Below are 20,178 nucleotides of genomic sequence, written 5' to 3'. Positions count from 1 at the left end.
AAATATCAACAATTAAAACATGAGACATTTCAAAAAGCAAAAAGGACCAATTCTAAAAACAATTATAGAAGTTTAAACATCATATCTCTAAATAAGTTGGGCTTCCCTTGTGGCTCAGCTGGTAAAGAATCCACATGCAATGCAGGAGACCTGGGTTCGATCCCTGGGTTAGGAAGATCCCCCATAGAAGAGAAAGGCTACCCACTCCAGTATTTTGGCCTAGAGAATTCCATGGACTGGATAGTCCATGGGGTTGCAAAGAGTCAGACATAACTAAACGACTTTCACTTTCATCTAAATAAGTTAGAATTATAACTAATTATGAATCTAAAAATACAGGACACATGAAAAATGTACCTTGTAATGAAAATAATAATAGTTTACCCCATCACAGAAATATATAATGGAAATAATACTAGATTATCCATTACATAAACACAGAGTACGTAATTACAGAAGATTTAAGAATTAAGTAGACAGGTCTGAGACAAAATGCCTATACAAAGGTTTTATTTTCTTTAAATACAGATGAATCTTACTTAATTTTTTTAACCTGAAGACCCACTGTTATCATTTGAACCTTTCTTTCCCAATAGTTTTAAGTGGAAGGAAGGAAGAGAAGAGAAGGAAGGAAAGAAAGGAAAGGAGTTTAGGATCTTCTCTGTACTCATCATAGAAAGAAAAGGAATCCATAAATATCATCCCATGGTTTCCAAACTCAATTAGCAGCCTTGCTTCAACATATTCCACAGAGCTGGCATATAATAATTGATCAATAATTATTTTTTAAAAGAGAAAGCTTTGCGCTTGTTTCATGTACAGAAACATAACTAAATGACCAAGTACAGAAGAGTAACTGAGTAAGTAATAAATGAAGTTCTATTCTCTAATAGGCTAAAAGAGTTTCCCTGATACTTAGGACCACAGAATCCGAAAGAGAGGAGAAAAAAGGCAGAACCCAGAGCCTTAGTGGAGAGTGAGAACCATCCATGGGGTTTACAATAACTAGAGGCTCTATTTTCCATATTTCCTGATTTCTAGATTCCCAAGAGGCCCAATTTTTATTCCTCACCACCAAACTTTCACCCACATTTCCTTCACCCTTGCAAGTGAGGAATGGAAAATCTTGACAGTAATGCTAAGGCTGTAACAGATGAAAATGTATTCCTGATAACCCAAACTTATTCTGAACACAACTGCAAAATTTTGGCTGGCATAGATTGTATAGAACTATTAATCCTCATGATGCAAATATGTTATAAATTAGGATTTCATGTATTAGCTTGGGAACAACACTATATATAACACCACCTACGAAGAAATTTGCCTTAAGTTTCAAACATCCCATTTCAAATAAACTTTTTTTATATAATCTTATTAATGGATTTATTTTTGGCTGTGCTCATGGGTTTTTTTCTAGTTTAGGTGAGTGGGGGCTGCTCTCTAGTTGGGGCACTCCGTGTTCTCATTGCAGTGGCTCCTCGTGTTGCAGAACACAGGCTCCGGGGCACAGGCTCAATGGTTGTGGCACATGGGCTTAGTTGATTCTTGACATGTGGGATCTTCCTGGACCGAGGATCACACCCATGTCTCTTTCTTGCACTGGCAGGCAGATTCTTTAGCAGTGAGCCATGAGGGAAGCCCGCAAAAAACATTTGAAACAGAACTCTTCTATAAATTGTACACTGACTATCTCCTAACCACATCATTGAAAATGACCTGTTATTAATTACATTCACCCAGCAAACATTTAATAAACAGTTATTACTTATATATATATATATAGGAGAAAAAAACAAGCATTCCTTGCCTTGAGAATTACTGCTCACTATCTAGCTTTTCTATATTCTTTCAGACGTAAAATACACACGCATATACCCTAAATACATCACCTAATATTTACACCACTAGCCTTAATCTCTGGCTTCTCTTTTAGTATCATCTTTCTAACTCATCTATTGCCTCAATAGCTATCCTATTTTTATTTAAGACACAAGAATTCAAATTATTTAGTACATTTCTGAAAGTCTAGAATAAAGGTCAGCAGACTATGAACAGCAGTCAAATTCAGTGCACCGCCTACTTTCATAAGTAAAATTTTATTAGAACACAGCCATACTCATTCATTTATATGTTGTCTAAGGTGACTTTTACGTTAATAACAACAGAGGTGAGTAGCTGTGACACAGACCATATGACCCCACAAATATATTTAAATATCTAAAATATTGACTCTCTCCCTTACAGAAAGACTTTGGCAAACTCTAGCTTAGAATGCACTGATGGCTGTATTAAGTACCAGAGAATACAACTCAAAGAACCCCACACCTTCGAGGAGCTTCGCCCCTAAAAAGAAGAATGCCATATAGATTTAAAAAAAAAAAAAAGAAAGAAAGAAAGAGCACCAGAAGCTCTACAGTACCAGATTTAGTGGAGCATCAAGAAAAGAATGGTCACCCAGGAGGGGAGGAAGTAACCACACTAAATAGGTATCCCACAGGGTGAGAGAGTAAGAAGTGTATTCCTGGAAGTGGAAACAACATGAACAAAGGAATGGAATACTAAATAGCCTGGAAAAAAATTGCAAAGAGTTCAGCATGAGGGTAGCTATGATAACAAGGTAAGGCAAACATGGGAAAAGTCAGCAAAAGCCACGTCATGAAGGAACCATGCCACGAGGAGGAAACTGGACTTCATTCTCCTTGGCAATAGGGAACTTTTAAAGTGTGTTTAAGGAAGACAAGTTTCATGAATTTGTTTTCAATGTTCAACCTATCTCCAATGTGTGAGACAATTTAGAAGCAGACAAGATGGGGGCCAGGAAGATCATTTACGAGACATTTGAGACATTTGTGACAGTCCAGCTAACATAGTGAGGATCTAAATTATGGCAATAACAGCATGAATGAAAAAGGGATAATTATAAGGCATTTGGAGAGGGAAATGGCAACCCACTCCAGTATTCTTGCCTGGAGAATCCTGTGGACAGAGGAGGCTGGTGGGCTGCTGTGCATGGAGTCGCACAGAGGCGGACAAGACTGAAGCGATTTAGCATGCATGCACCCATAAGGCATTAGGAGGACAAGAATAACCACACATGCTCTCTCTTTAGGAACCTGAGAGTACAAGAAAAGATGTCCAAAACATTACAAGCTTTCTGAACAGAAAATGATGTCAATCACCAAAAGAAAGAAAATGGGAGAACAGGCACCCTGGAGGGAAAATAATGAGTTAAGTCTTCAATAAACTGAATTTTGAGGTACTTAAGAGACACATATGATACACAATAGGCATTTAAATAGGTCCCCACTCAGAAGAACTGAGTTACAAGTATATACTCGTGAATTATCAACTCATAAGAGGTCGTGAGACCTGTGGGGATATTCTGGCAATTTGTAAAAATGAGAACAACATCAAGGGCCTATCAATATTCAAGAAGTAAGCAAAGAAAGAGCCTCTTGAAGAAAGTGAAAGAGGAAAGTGAAAAAGTTGGCGTAAGCTCAACATTCAGAAAACTAAGATCACGGCATCCAGTCCCATGACTTCATGGCAAATAGATGGGGAAACAGTGGAAACAGTGGCTGACTTTATTTTTCTGGGCCCAAAATCACTGCAGATGGTAACTGCAGCCATGAAATTAAAAGACACTTACTCCTTGGAAGGAAAGTTATGAACAACCTAGATAGCATATTAAAAAGCAGAGACATTACTTTGCCAAAAAAGGTCCATCTAGTTAAGGTTATGGTTTTTCCAGTAGTGATGTATGGATGTGAGAGTTGGACTATAAAGAAAGCTGAGCGCTGAAGAATTGATGCTTTTGAACTGTGGTGTTGGAGAAGACTCTTGAGAGTCCCTTGGACTGCAAGGAGATTCAACCAGTCCATCCTAAAGGAGATCAGCCCTGGGTGTTCTTTGGAAGGACTGATGTTGAAGCTGAAACTCCAGTAGTTTGGCCACCTGATGCAAAGAGTTGACTAATTTAAAAAGACCCTGATGTTGGGAAAGATTTAAGGTAGGAGGAGAAGGGGATGACAGAGGATGAGATGGTTGGATGGCATCACTGACTCAATGGACATGACTTTGGGTAGGCTCCGGGAGTTGGTGATGGACAGGGAGGCCTGGCGTGCTGTAGTTCACGGGGTCGCAAAGAGTCAGACACGATTGAGTGACTGAACTGAACTGAACTGAACTGAAACAGAGAAAAAGGAAAAGGCAAAAGAGAGTAAGACAGAAACATGGGAAAAGAACATCTATTGGCCAAAGTCAAATCACAAGGAAATGAAATTTTAAGAAATGAGACGTCTATATAAAGAGAAGGTTGAAATAAGTGCACTGATATCAGCAATGGATTCATTATCAACATCACCTAAATCCCCAAACCCTACTTCCTTTCCCAAATGCTCCAATGTATCAATGACACCACCATCATGCACACTATATATAATCTGTGCAGTGTGCAATACCATCATGCTTAAAAAGCAAGGTACATACCTTAATTTTAAAATATCAATATACTTTATTGCTAAAAAATGCTAGCCATCATCTGAACCTGCAGCGAGTCATAATCTGTTTGCTGGTGAGGATTCAAAATATTTCAGTTCAGTTCAGTTCAGTCGCTCAGTCGTGTCCAACTCTTTGCAACCTCATGAACCACAGCACGCCAGGCCTCCCTATCCATCACCAACTCCCGGAGCTTATCCAAACTCATATCCAATCGAGTTGGTGATGCCAACCAACCATCTCATCTTCTGTCATCCCCTTCTTCTCCTGCCCTCAGTCTTTCCCAGCATCAGGGTCTTTTCAAATTAGTCAACTCTTTGCATCAGGTGGCCAAAGCACTGGAGTTTCAGCTTCAACATCAGTCCTTCCAATGAACACCCAGGACTGATCTCCTTTAGGATGGACTGCTTGGATCTCCTTGCAGTCCAAGGGACTCTCAAGAGTCTTCTCCAACACCACAGTTCAAAAGCATCAGTTCTTCTGCACTCAGCTTTCTTTATCATCCAAGTCTCACATCCATACATGACTACTGGAAAAACTAAAGCCTTGGCTAGATGGACCTTTGTTGACAAAATAATGTCTCTGCTTTTTAATATGCTGTGTAGGTTGGTCATAACTTTCCTTCCAAGGGGTAAGCGTTTTTTAATTTCATGGCTGCAATCACCATCTGCAGTGATTTTGGAACCCAAAAAAATAAAGTCAGCCACTGTTTCCACTGTTTCACCATCTATTTGCCATGAAGTGACAGGACCAGATGCCATGATCTCAGTTTTCTGAATGTTGAGTTTTAAGCCAACTTTTTCACCCTACTCTTTCACTTTCATCAAGAGGCTCTTTAGTTCTTCTTCACTTTACACAGAGACATGAAGTTAAGCAAATGCTGTTGGTAAAACGGCAGCAACAGACTTGCCACAAACCTTCAATTCGTAAAAAATGCAGTATCTGTGAAATGCAATAAAGTATGCCTATAACCATAAAAACACGTATTTTCCCCCTTCCATTCTCTCCTTTTCCAATCCACCTGGCATACTCACTGTATGACCTTAGAGGTATCATTTAATATTTATATGCCTCAATATTTTTGTCTATAAAATAGAGATGATACTATTTAGACAGGTTATTTAAGGATTTAATGAGAAGAGCTTTAAAGTATTTAGATTACAGTCCCGATATACTGGCATTTAATGCTTCATCAGTTCAGTTCAGTTCAGACACTCAGTTGTGTCCATTTCTTTGCAACTCCATAGACTACAGCATGCCAGGCTTCCCTGTCCATCACCAACTCCCGCAGCTTACTCAAATTCACGTCCACTGAGTTGGTGATGCCATCCAACCATCTCATCCTCTGCTGTCCTCTTCTCCTCCGGCCTTCAGTCTTTCCCAGCATCAGGGTCTTTTCAAATGACTCAGTTCTTCACATCAGGTAGCCAAATTATTGGAGCTTCAGCTTCAGCATCAGTCCTTCCAAGGAATATTCAGGATTGATTTCCTTTAGGATTGAGTGGTTTGATCTCCTTGCTGTCCCAGGGACTCTCAGAGAGAGTTTTCTCCAACACCACATTTCAAAAGCATCAATTCTTTGACGTTCAGTTTTCTTTATGGTCCAACTCTCACATCCATACATGATTACTGGAAAAACTATAGCTTTGACTAGACGGACCTTTGTCCAGAGAGATGTCGCTGCTTTTTAATATGCTATCTAGGTTTGTCACAGCTTTTCTTCCAATCAGCAAGCATCTTTTAATTTCATCACCATCTGCAGTGATTTTGAACCCAAGATAATAAAGTCACTGTTTCCACTGTTTCCCCACCTATTTACCATGAACTGATGGAATTGGATGCCATGATCTTAGTTTTCTGAATGTCGAGTTTTAAGCCAGCCTTTTCACTCTCCTCTTCCATCAAGAGGCTCTTTAGTTCCTCTTTGCTTTCTGCCATAAGGGTGGTCATCTGAATATCTGAGGTTATTGATATTTCTCCTGGCAATCCTGATTCCAGCTTGTGCTTCATCCAACCCAGCATTCTGCATGATGTACTCTGCATATAAGTTAAATAAGCAGGGTGACAATATATAGCCTTGACATACTCTTTGGGATTGGAATGAAAACTGACCTTTTCCAGTCCTGTGACCACTGCTGAGTTTTCCAGATTTGCTGGCATGTTGAGTGCAGCACTTTGACAGCATCATCTTTTAGGATTTGAAACAGTTCAACTGGAATTCCATCACCTCCACTAGCTTTGTTCATAGTGATGCATCTTAATACCCACTCAACTTTGCACTCCAGGATGTCTAGCTCTAGCTGAGTGATTACACCATTGTGGATTTTATCTGGTCATTAAGATCTTTTCTGTATAGTTCTTCTGTGTATTCTTGCCACCTCTTCTTAATATCTTCTGCTTCTGTTAGGTCCATACCATTTCTGTTCTTTATTGTGCACATCTTTGCATGAAATGTTCCCTTACTAGCTCACATTTTCTTGAAGAAACCTCTAGTCTTTCCCATTCTATTGTTTTCCTCTATTTCTTTGCATTGATCACTTAGAAAGGCTTTCTTCTCTCTCCTTGCTATTCTTTGCAACTCTGTATTCATATATGATAGTAATTGATGTACAGTTGGCCCTCCATATTTACAGGTTCCACATCTACAGATACAACCAACCAAGGATGAAAAATATTTTGGGAAAAGATTCCAGAAAGTTCCAAAAACCAAAATTTAAACTTGCCACGAAGTCCAGTCAACTATTTACAAGGCATTTACACTGTACAACTATTTACTTGTGCGTCTGTGGATTTTGGTAACCTCAGGGTTCCTAGCATCATTCCCCGGCAGACACCAAGGGACAAACTGTATACTATTAATACAATGCCACTATACATAGCACCTGCTGCTGCTGCTGCTAGGTCGCTTCAGTCGTGTCTGACTCTGTGCGACCCCACAGACGGCAGCCCACCAGGCTCCTCTGTCCACAGGATTCTCCAGGCAAGAACACTGGAGTGGGTTGCCACTTCCTTCTCCAATGCCTGCATGCATGCTAAGTCGCTTCAGTCGTGTCTGACTCTCTGTGACCCTATGGACAGCAGCCCTCCAGGCTCCTCTGTCCACAGGGTTCTCCAGGCAGGAATACTGGAGTGGGTAGCCATTTCCTTCTCCATACATAGCACCTAGCAGTGTCTAGATGCATTTTATTAGGTCCTTGATAAATGTTTAAGGGAGGGAGGGAAGGAGGAAAAGTCAAAGAACTATGTAAAATTAATTCACGTAAATTACTTTTTGATCATATCAATATGCTGTTTAAGAATCTTGCTCTGTTATCAGCTATGTGTGCCTGCATAAAATAAAAATAAAAACAAAATAAAAGCAACAGTGACAAAACAAAATGTTGATTTAAGAACATCTGTAGGGCTATCAATGATATATATAGATACTAGAAAAGCTGTTTCTTTGGTTTATAGCAGGGAAAGGAGCTTTCAGGGAACAATGGATCAAGATAATGGTGCACATGGTTTTTCAAAGGTGGTTGTAGAGGCAAAACCAGTATGGAGATACGGTGTTTAGAAGGAATATAATTTTACACTTTAAGAGCAAAAAGAAAGAGAAAAGAAAGCTAGCCAAAGAGTTAGGGAAAGTAAAAGGGTACAAAGAACCAAAAGAGGCGGTCATATTAAAGAGAAAGAGATGGTTCACAACCCTAAAATAAAGTAGGGCCAGAGCAGGTTCAATAAATGAGAACTACAAGAAGTTAGAGTTTATTTAACCAGGAGATCATCAGTGAATTATGAGCAAACAGACTCAATAGTTTAGTCAGGATAAAGAACAGATGATAACAAAAAATTTTTTTAAAAACTAGAGGTAAGAAAATGGAAACTTTGGGAATAAACCATCTCAATTATGTCTTATGCCTTTCAAAACAATTACACTGAGGCTTGGCTGCATACACAGACATTTTTTTTAAACAATTTACAGGAATTTGCTCAACATGCTCACCTCATGGTGTATTCGCTGATAAACTTTTTGTTCATTGTCTAATACTACAAAAGATTCAGAGGGTGCCGCATCCCCATTGAAAATGAAGCTTAAATCCCCTCGTTGGCACTTCATGTCACTAAAGTCTATGAGAGTAGTGTCAAGCCTGTGAAAGATGGATAGATGAGAAATTCTGACAAATAAAATTTCAATAAAACTCCATATTAATGAAACAAGCTTTGTTCCTTCTAAACTCAAATCAAGAGGCTAATACCATATTTCAAAGCCAAACTTATAGATAAGAGCTAAATTTAAAATATCTCATTAAAAAACACGAAAATAATATTTAAATATATATTCAGTTTTACCTATATTTCATTTTCCTGAATGTATAACTTCACTAATCCAGCAGGAGAAAGGTTGTTTTCCCATTGCCGAGCATTTCTCTACCTGTACCCCGTTATATTTCCCGCCCTTCCTGACCTTAAGGAAGAAGGCCAGAAAAGGAAAGCAAACCTGTCTAACACTTTTTGATCCCTTTAAGACCAAGTTGCTAGCTCAGCAGAGTACAGCTGACCCTTGACCACAGGGGTCTGGAGCACTGACTCCCATCCCCTCCATACATAACTTCACAGTTGGCCCTCCATATGTACATTTCCACACTCTCAGATTCAACCAACCTTGGATCATGTAGTACTAAATATATACTTACTGAAAAAAGATCTGTGTATAAGAAGGCCCAAGTAGTTCAAACCAGTACTGTTCAAAGGTCTACTGCATATATGAAGAGTATAGCAATGGATGGACCACATTCTCAGATTAAGGACTGTGTGTCCACAGTCTGGTCCTTGTGAGCTGCATCAATGCTGATGCTTAATCATACAGTACTAAACCTTGCTTCATCCTTCAACACAATAAACCATTTGATTTACTCCAAATTCTTGGCCTTTTTGTTTGACTCCTCAGATTCAGATTAGCATTCTCTTTCCCAACATTTTCTTTTCTAACATCTCCACAGCCTGAAACATTATGGATCTTTCCTACGGCAAATATTCATGTATTCAAACACCTGTATGTTTGTTGTGTTCATTGTAACCAAGACCTGACATGGTTGACCCAATGGGTTGGTCTCAAATAAATTCTAGAAACCACTACTTGGTGAGATTAGAGAGAATAATGGAGTGGAAAAGTTTACAAGTACCCTGATGCACTTCAATCTTGCCCAAGGCTTTGTGGTCTCCAGATCACCATATCAGGACCTCTCTGACTGGCTGCTCAAAACACAATCCTTAATCTAAGAAATAGGTTCACACAGCTGTTAAGAAATGCTGATCACACCCAAAAGAAAATTTCTTTTAAGTCTTTGTGAGAGGTCTGCCCTGGCTACTGAGTTTCTAACACAATATAAGAACTCATTCATTACTTTGCAGGATTTTCCATTCTCACCATAGACAAGGCAAATGAGTGGGCATTACTAGTTTCCCTTTATAGGAGAAGTTGAAAAATGGAACATATTTCACAGGCTGCATCAAAAGAGTAACCAAGGTTACATATAATTTAACATCCAAACTAGTAACTTAAAAGTGAAGGTGACACTATTAATAATTTTACTAGGGCAACAGAGATGAACAGGGAAGTATGATTAACCTATGTATAAGAAGCTCTTTTCTGAGCCATGTAAAATATATACACCCCTCAGAGTCAAATAAGAAGTCCTGAAAAAATAGCAAGGCACCAAATCCTGTAGGAGTGAACTTGACCTGCTGTTTTATAGTTGAATTCTTACTCCTGGTCCACTTTCAGTGGCCTGCTACTGCACTATTGGTGCTTGTCTACTAAACATATTCTGTTATTGCTTGTACATGTGGCACAAGAAAAAATGATGCCCATAAAAGGGGCTTATCTCCTACCTCTATAAGATGTGGGCTACTGAAGTCTCAAAGAGGGGACAGATCATTTTATATGAGTGGCCTATTTGGACTCCATGCTTCAGCTACCAGGGAACTCTATACCCCTCAAAAAAAGAAGTCTGGGCCAGAATAGTCTTTTGCCTCCACAAACTTCTTGCCCATTCTGGGTGAGAATAGCAGCGGGTTGCAAGGGGTGGGGGTGAGAGAAAAGATGAACAGAGAGACAAAGACAGACTGACATTGGCGACATTTGAGCCCTTAAATCTAGCCACACCTAAAACCAGTCATTGTCAATTTTTATTTTATATGTGTTTTCATAATTTGCAACTGAAAGAGCATCTAATACAACTTAGATATTAGACATATTAGATGGCATAGTAAGCTGTATCAAACATGCCTCATAATGATATAATTTATCATGGTGATATTTTAATGTATTAACTAGTCCTTGGCTTTCAGCTTAATGAGCCTAAATACTTCTAATTTTTACCATGTAATTCACCATGAAGGACATACAGTTCTTTATACAAATGCAAAGATGCAAATAGAAAATGTTCTTTTACAGATAAAAACTTGGTAAATGCCCAAGTAACAGTGAAAAGAAAACAGGGCCTACCCTTGAGATAGGAAGAGCTCAAATGAGACAGTTCGCAAAGATTATTTAGGTCAATGGCTATATATTACCTTAAAATTATTAATAGTGAAAATATCTATTAGTATTCTCAACAATAAAGTTGTTCATATTACTATTTCTACTAAAATATGAATTGCTCCTAGACACCAAAGAATATATTGTGTTGTTTTTTGCCCATGCAGCTTGCAGGATCTTAGTTCCCCAACCAGAGATGGAATCTGTGTTCTTGGTAGTGAAAGCATGCAGTCCTAACTAACTTGATCACCAGGGAATTCCCAAAGAAGATACTTTAAATAATCACACTGCTGTCATGAGATACAAGTAAAAGTCATTTGAAGTGATGTTTAAAAGAACTAATTATCTCATGATATTTAAATGTGAAAGTTTTTATTTCATGGTTAACAAACTTGTTTTTCTTTTAATTCTTCATCTATGCAAAAAACCTTTACCATACATTCCTAAATGCAGCTTCTCCATTACTCTAGTTAACTTTGATAACCAGCAGTTTGAACCTATCACTCCTTCAACCTCAGTAAAGAGCTCACCTGCTGGCAAGCCCCAAGCTTCAGTGTCTTACTAAACTACAGCAGCTTCCCTTAAGCTACATTCTTTGACACAATTATTCTCTCAGGCTCTTATTCTCCTATGTCTATCTTAGCCATTTTGTGGGGTTTTTTTTTATCATCTATATTTATTATGTAATATGTATCATGTCATTTACTTTTAAAAGATATATATAAATGTGAAATAATTTTTTAAAAGAAAGAAGCTCCTTTTCTCCTAAATTTAAGAATCAAACGGAACTAAAACTAACCTTTAATGCAGCACATGGAAGACAATACTATTCTCCCAAATTATCTACTACTTTTGGCAAGTACCTATATTAAAAATTTTTAAACTGATGAATAATTTTTTGAAATCCATAATATATTGCTAACAATAGGCTACTGAATTAAATCTACATCATTAACAAGTCCTTTCATATTTTTTCATCTATACTGTGTTTTCCAAGGTTTCTGTAATGACCATAAATTTAATGTGCATGAGAACTTTCATGATGAGCAATATCTGAGGAGGTTATATTTAAAAAAGAAAAACCCAGAAAACTCTACCCTAACCAATAGAATTTTGCTTGAGAATAATTACCCTAGAATTTATTTCTAACTAAAGGTCATCTCTTCATTATAATTCATCATACTTAATAATTAACCTCATAAACAGTTGATTTTCTTTAAATTTCTGTCTTGTGATGTGATAAGAAGTCACATGATAAAAAGACAGTAAATCAGAGAGGTCCTGGCTCAGCCATTAATTTGCATTATGCTCATAAAAATCACTTCACCTTTCTGAACTTTCTAATCTATAAAATGAAGAGTTTATATAACTTTTTAAGACATCTCTAGTTCTAGACCTCTACATACTCAAATTAATATTGTGAATTTTTATAAACATAGGCATATAAAATTATATGTATACATATGTAAATATACTAATATGAATACATTAAAACGGGGACATCTCCTGGCAGTCTAGTGGTTAGGACTCTGCGCTCTTAATGCTCAGGGCCCAAGTTTGATCCCTGGTTGGGAAACTAAAATCCCACAAGCCACACGGTACAGCTAGTTAAAAAAAAGTTGGCATATTCACTAGCATCCTATATAGCTTAAATTGGTATCATTTATATTATTTGTTGTTCAATGCTAAGTCGTGTCCAACTCTGCAACACCATGGACTGCAGCACACCAGACACCTCTGTCCTCCACTATCTCCCAGAATTTACTCCAATTCATGTCCATTCAGTCAGTGACACTAACTAACCACCTCATCCTCTGCCACCCACTTCTCCTTTTGCCTTCAGTCTTTCCGAGCATGAGGGTCTTTTCCAATGACTCAGCTCTTTGCATCAGGTGACAAAGTATTGGAGCTTCAACTTCAGCATCAGTCCTTCCAATGAATGTTCACGGCTGATTTCATTCAGGATTGACTGGTTTGATCTCCTTGCTATCCAAGGGACTCTTAACATTAAAAAAAACTAAGATCATGGCATGTGGTCGTCCCATCACTTCAAGGCAAACAGAAGAGGAAAAAATGGAAGCAGTGACAGATTTTATTTTCTTGGGCTTCAAAATCACTGCAGATGGTGACTGAAGCCATGAAATTAAAGACATTTGCTCCTTGGAGGAAAGCTATGGCAAACTTAGATAGCATATTAAAAAGCAGAGATACCACTTTGCTAACATAGATAGTTCCATCTACTCAAAGCTACGGTTTTTCTAGTAGTCATGCTCGGATGTGAGAGTTGGACCATAAAGAAAGCTGAGTGCCGAAAAAGTGATCATTTATAAATAACATCTATATTAATATAAAGAAATAATGATAAAATTCTGAAATGAGTAAAATAAATAGATTCTCCATTAGATCCAAATATCAATTTAAAAAGAAAACAGAAGAAAATTAAAACTAGCCTTAAAAAATATTCACTAGAATGGATAAATGAATGGCTGGAAGCATGAGTGGGTAGATAGGGGAGGGAACAGTAGGAAAGGGATGCAGTAAAAAAGGACAAGAGTTGGGTCCTCCTAATGTTGTTCCTCATTCCCTAAAAAGCTAGGAAGAGGGGCATGACCATCTTAAATCTTCTTGGTATTGTATTATGATCTTCATTCTACTTGCCTTCTAAATAGTCTGTAGTTGAACAATAATACCTTTGTTTTAGTCATGATTTTATGCCTTTGGTTTCTTATCTCTAGTACCTCAAAGGAGATAAAACATTGTGAATATATTATGACATGTTTAAGTTATAAAATACTACATCCATGTATAAGCTTTTACAACAGAAAGAAAAGCTTCCTCTAAATCTGTTATCTGTTACTAAGAGAAAAATAAAATCACCTTACCTGATATTGATACCTTGCTTGTATATTTTACATGCATCAGAAGGCAGAATTCGGGAAAGTAAAGGCACTGTATTGGTAAAAAGAAAAGGTGAAAAATAACCACCTAAAGTTCTGAGACATTATAAATTTTTTAATTAGAAGAACATTAATGTAGCCTTTTATTATTTTATCAAAATTGTCATAATTTCCCTTAAAAATAGCATTTTTCCACTGAAAAATAATACACAAAGCAATTTTGAGCAACTTCAAATATCTACTATTTAATTGTAATTACCATCACCACCTGGAGAAGGAAATGGCAACCCACTCCAGTATTCTTGCCTGGAGAATCCCATGTACAGAGGAGCCTGGTGGGCTACAGTCCACGGGGTCGCAAAGAGTCGGATACGACTGAGCGACTTCACTTTCACCATCACCACCACCCACCACCAAATACAAATAAGAGTAGCAGAACTAATGCCGTGCCATTCTTGGTACATATTGCAGGATGCTACTGTTAGTGAGAAAACAAGGCCTTTTGGTAACTAAACCCTCCTGAAGGGGTAACCAGATAAACCTGGATCCCATCTAATTCTTTATATATAACTGCATAAAACACCAGAAAAGTAATATGTGTAATAGAAAAATACACTTTTAGAGCTAGTTGAATTTGGGTTTGAATCCTAAATACATAGATTACTCAATAAGCTCAATGTACACTAGTTCTAAACTTCTTAAAAGACAATCATACTATTGAATTATACATTTCTACATTCCAGTGTTGCTCACATTCATATCATAAGCTATATTCTTACAGCTTTTTAATACTCATTATCTGCTATATTTTGAGGAAAGATGAGTTATTCTATGGATAAATAAATCTACATAACAGGTTATAAAATTAAAGTACCATATACCAAAAAAAGAATGTGAAACTCAAAATTCTTGAAATTAAAGATCTCATCACATGTACAGGTGTATGTATGTGTGTGTGTTTATCTGTGTAAGATGTATTACATGTATATTTTATAAAACTCAAGTGTTTTAAAAATGGGTGATAAAAATCAACCTGGTTAGAAAGACAGACCCTGGAGAAAATTAAAGGCTAGGTTTTTAGTTAACTTTTTCAAAAGTTTTCTAAATTTTTGAATATTTTCTAATTAACATTAAAAGCTTTTTTAATTCTTTAGAGGTTATTCAATCTAAAATGGTTACATAATTAAAGACAGTTTTCTAGACTTTTTATTTTACAAAAATAAGAAAAGTTTACAGCCCAGAAGGAGTATCACCTAAAAGTTACCCTGGTCAAAGAACATAAGAAATCATTTTCCAATCAAATTTTTCCTTATATGAAACAACAGAAGTTAAGAAAAGTAATAACGGCATATGCGTGTGTGTGCTAAGTCACTTCAGTCATGTCCAACTCTTTATGACCCCATGGACTGTAGCCTGCCAGGCTTCTCTATCCATGGGATTCTCCAGGCAGGAACACTAGAGTGGGTTGCTGTTTCCTTCTCCAATAATGGCATAAATCTATATAAATGATCAAAGCTCCTCTTTCTTACTTATTTGACCAATTAGATGCAGAGAAGGTACTAGCATTTTTAGGTCTAATTAATGTGATCTCTGCCAATGTGTCTGGTTGTTTAAAGTAAAAGATAACATGGGAGGGTCTTTCTTACTTATTAATTAAGATCTACTTTTTCTGTTCTTAAATATTTGATACAGTAGGAAAAAGATGATTACAAGAAGCCAGCACTCTAACTTAATTTAAACTTATTACATCTTTTAAAGTAGTATGGTAAACTACAAAAGCAAAATTGAGAATCACACACCAATACCCACTTATCAGAAAAGGAAGAAAGGCGGAATGTAGAGGAAAAAAAATTTGAAGATTAAAAAGCAAAAGTTAAAAAAAAAAGAAGAAGGTATATCATAGAGAAAAAAAAAAAGATTTCAATGCATTCCAAAAACAGAGCAATTTGCATTTTCCCAATTTTGTGATGACTTTTTCTTCCCCTATGTAAACTGAACAATTGGGCTCCCTATGTCTTAAGTTATTTCAACTGTATCTGAGAGTCTAACACAGTACTCCAAAGGCAGTATAATCCACTGAACTGAAAAATGAATAGTCTCTAAGTTTGCATTCTGGCTTTGCTGTCACTTACTCCCTGATTTTAAGAAGAGTCTAGGCCTGATGTTTTCCATCTGTAATATGCAAAAAAAAAAAAAGTCCTAAAAACAGGACAGATATTCTGTAGATTATGAGATAAAGAAAAAAACTATTAGTTCTTCTGTTGAAACATGCCATACGCATAATGTTAAGTTTTTAGTGATTATAATACTATAAATTATTTAACACTTTACAGCATCTAAAGTGCTTCCTTCAAAAACATGATTTCATTTCATCGACACCAAGACAAAGACTTGAAAATAGGTGGGGTGCTTATTCCTACTCCCACTTTTAAAAGGAAAATGCTGAAGCTCAGTAAAAATACGTGATTTTCCATGTCAAACAGGAGCCAGTACTTCTGATTCCACTTTAAGGCTTTTCTATACCTAAAAACTCACTCTGGAATAATTTAGTTGCCTTGAGACTTGCTATTAACCAAGTCTGAGGCTATTTTCAGCCAAACACTGAAGGAGAAAGAGTGGAGTTTTTGTGCTCCACTACTAAACTAAACTTAGCCCTGGATCTCAGTATTTCTTAACTTGCCCTTATTGCTGGGTTGCCTTTTTCTTTTCTTTTTTTCTTTTTTTTTTTTTTTTATATCAGGGGCTTTAACAAGGGAGGAAGCATGCCTAAACTCTAGAAAAAAGCTTGATAATCAAATCTTATGACAGAGATTATCCAATGTTTTTTAATCCAAAGCATCTAAACTAAATCTAGCCAATGAGTTTAGTTTTTAGAATGACAGATGACATCCAACTATCAGGTGCTAATAATGTGACATGAAATCAGTAAAAACCTTTATCAACAATGAACCAGATGTGCTAACTTTCTTGCATCAAAGTCAAGTTCTCAGAGAAGCAATACATTTATTCAAAAATAATTTTTATTATATTTTTCCCATGTCATGGGGCATATGGGATCTCTGTTCTCCAATCAGGGATTGAACCCAATGCCCCTGCTCAGAGTCTTAACCACTGGACCACCAGGGAAGTCCCAGAAGCAATACTTTAAACAAGTACCTCAGTGGTTACATAATAAACTTGATTATGCAACAGTTACAATGTGTTTACAACTACAGATAATATGCGCAATTTCAGGAGTAATTATATCCATTTCAGTTTGTTCATTGTAATTGAAATGTCACTTTTAAAATATTTTAGAATATTTTGCTCAGCAAGATAAAGTGACAATTTTAGAATTCAAAACACTAACAGTTACTAAGACAGTCAATTAAAGAGCCAGTATACTCTAAGATCACCAAGAATGACTGGGGTCTTTATAGATAGAAAAAAAACAGTGAAAAAATAGTATCCAGACTTTAGACCAATCTAACCTGGAGTTCTCTTATTACATAATGCTACTACATCTTTTTCTTTTGGTATTCTAGGACGCTGGGACTTCTGAATAATAGAGCATAAAGCATTATCAGAGTTAAGAAAATCTTGGGTAAGTTTTTTTGGCCACACCACGGCACTTGTGGGATCTCAGTTCTCCACAAGGGATTGAACCTGGGCCAGAGTCAGTGGTAAAGAGTCCACTTACAATGCCGGCGACAGAGTTCGACCCTTAGGTCAGGAAGATCCCCCTGGAAAAGGAAATGGCAACCCACTCCGGTATTCTTGCCTGGAGAATTCCATGGACAGAGGATCCTAGTGGACTACAGTCCACAAGGTCACAAAAAGAGTCAGATGGGACTTAGTGACTAAACAACACCACCACCACCTACAACAGGAGTGAAAGCCCAGAATCCTAACCACTAGACCACCAGGGAACTCCCGTATGTGTGATTTTGATGGAGCCAAAACCAGCCTGATAAGCTAAAGTTGTAACTGATTATATTTAGGGATTAGAATTTTATATTTGGAGATTAAATAAACAGAAACATCTTAATCACCCATCTTACAAAGTATTATGCTGCTGTTTTTTTTAAAAAGGAAATACTTCTTCATGAACTAGAATGTAAGATATTTATGATAGATTAAGTAAAAATGACAAAATGCATAATAATTGTGTGATTTCATTTAAAAAACTAACGTTGAGGCTATACATATATATATATATATTTATATTTATATGTGTGTACAAACACATGTTCATAAGCATTGAAAAGAGTTTGAAAATATTCATATGAAATATTAATATTCATCTCCACAGTGGTCTCTGTCAGTATATGATTTGTTATGATTATTTTATGATTTATTTTTATGATTATTTTGGTGATAAGCATTCAAATGTTTATATTATAAAGATTAATTCAGATGCTTTAAAAAACACACATAAGCACACTATATCCAATTTATATACAGATTACATTAAAAAATGTTTAACCCAAAAGTCAGTTGTTTGGATAGTTATTTATTTAGTAAAGTACAAGTCACTAGGATCAAACTTCCTATTTGGACACAAAAGTTTCCTAAGTAGACTCATGTTTAAAATGAGGAAGAGAGAAAACTTACCTTACCGAGGTAAATAAAAAATGACTAAAAAATATCTAGGAATTAACATCTTTTATAAATAAGTGGAATAGTGTGCAACCAAACAGTGTGTTAAGACAGTGGCTATAAAGTATGCAATAAAGCAGCAAAAGTGATTGAAAGATGACAAAATAGACAAAATCAATTAATGTTAACCGAATTCTTCACATTTAGGTATCTAAATACTGTATGTCAAATTTCCCTAAATTCAGTAATCTAATAATCCCATAGTTATTCTTCTCTTCTCTCTGAAAATTCCTCACATTAAATTATTATATTTGAACCAGCATTTCGTTTTTAAATAAGACAATTTTTTACCTTAAAAAATAATTATGGAAGTTAATAATCAGGTTGGGATAATGAAATATTACTATAGGGCTTTATGGGCTTCCCCGGTGGCTCAGACAGTGAACAATCTGCCTGCACTGCGGGAAACCTGGGTTCAATCCCTGGTTTGGGAAGATCCACTGAAGAAGGGAATAGCAACCCACTCCAGTATTCTTGCCTGGAGAATTCCATGGACAGAGGAGACGAGCAAGCTATAGTCCATGGGGTCTCAAAGAGTCGGACAGAACTGAGCGATTCATACACACACAGGGTTTTATAACCATTATATTCAACAGGATGAAAAATATTTAAATTTCTTTACGGCAAGTATTGGTTATTTTAACATTTCTATATAATAGTTATTTTTGCACTTGCATTTTTGCATACCTACATATTTTACAGTAAAACATAGCACATTCTTACCCCAGCTTTGAAAATCCCAGTGAAGTTCGAGATAAAAGTCACCTAGCTGAGAAATGAAATATGTATAATTAGTAAATGCATACCTTAGTTAACAGCTCTTATACCTACTTAACATTTTGCTTTAAAAAAATCTGTTATCAGTAAAGATATACAGACAGAAATAGGAAATAATTTCAATTATGGGGTTGGAGAAAGAACCAAAATATATATATATGGTTATTACTTAATATTACAATAGCAGACATTACTACACTTATCTACAAAGGAAAATACATACCACTCTAGATTTTACAAGAACATTTTAATCACATAAAACTGATAGGCATTTAAATTTGCATCAATAAATATTCCACTTCTCAGTATAACCAAAACAAAATGAGTAGTATTGTGAAAATAGTTAATAACTTTAGAAGTGTTATAAAAAAAACTTCTAAAATGATTATTGTGTAGGCTCATAATGATCTAATAAAATCACTCACTGCAACAGAAACTTTTTTCCTATAAAGTGAGAACACAAGTTTTCTAAATCTGAAATAATATGTCATCATATTATCTATAGACAATGTTTTTATTTTTTAAATTAGAAGCTAAACAACAAAAACTATAACTGTTCAAGGAACTATTAATCAAATAGTCTCAAAAAATTTTATCCCTTGAGATTTCAAAAAATAGCATACCTAAAAGAAGACATAGTCATAGGTCTTTCTCCCAGTTTTTTCAGGCATCCAAAATAAAGAGAAAAAAAAAAGAAAACAAACCTCTCTCCCTTTCTGTACCACTATACCCAGCTCTACCACCATGAAGTAGGATAGATAAAGTTTTGTTATATACAGAAAATGCAAACTGCCCCTACTAGAAGTAGAGGCTTTTGCTCATAGAAAATTTTTGAATCCAAAG

The 20,178-nt window shown here is 36.2% G+C and overlaps 1 protein-coding gene across 1 annotated transcript in view; it reads right to left on the bottom strand.

Annotated features, from left to right (window-relative positions):
* The window catches only part of ANKRD13C (ankyrin repeat domain 13C), a 91,162-nt gene that overhangs the window by 27,933 nt on the left and 43,051 nt on the right, over positions 1–20,178 (bottom strand). Inside the window, exons 5-7 of the mRNA XM_043876598.1 lie at positions 19,282–19,327; positions 13,906–13,972; positions 8,486–8,630 (exon numbers count right to left, since the gene is read on the bottom strand). Of these exons, the coding sequence (XP_043732533.1) occupies positions 8,486–8,630; positions 13,906–13,972; positions 19,282–19,327 (258 nt within the window). The remainder of the gene's footprint in view (positions 1–8,485; positions 8,631–13,905; positions 13,973–19,281; positions 19,328–20,178) is intronic.

This window comes from Cervus elaphus, chromosome 20 (genome assembly GCF_910594005.1).
Source record: "Cervus elaphus chromosome 20, mCerEla1.1, whole genome shotgun sequence".
In the NCBI taxonomy this organism is placed as follows: Eukaryota; Metazoa; Chordata; class Mammalia; order Artiodactyla; family Cervidae; genus Cervus; species Cervus elaphus.
Note: the sequence above shows the minus strand (reverse complement) of the source record. Positions and strands in the feature narration are given on the sequence as shown.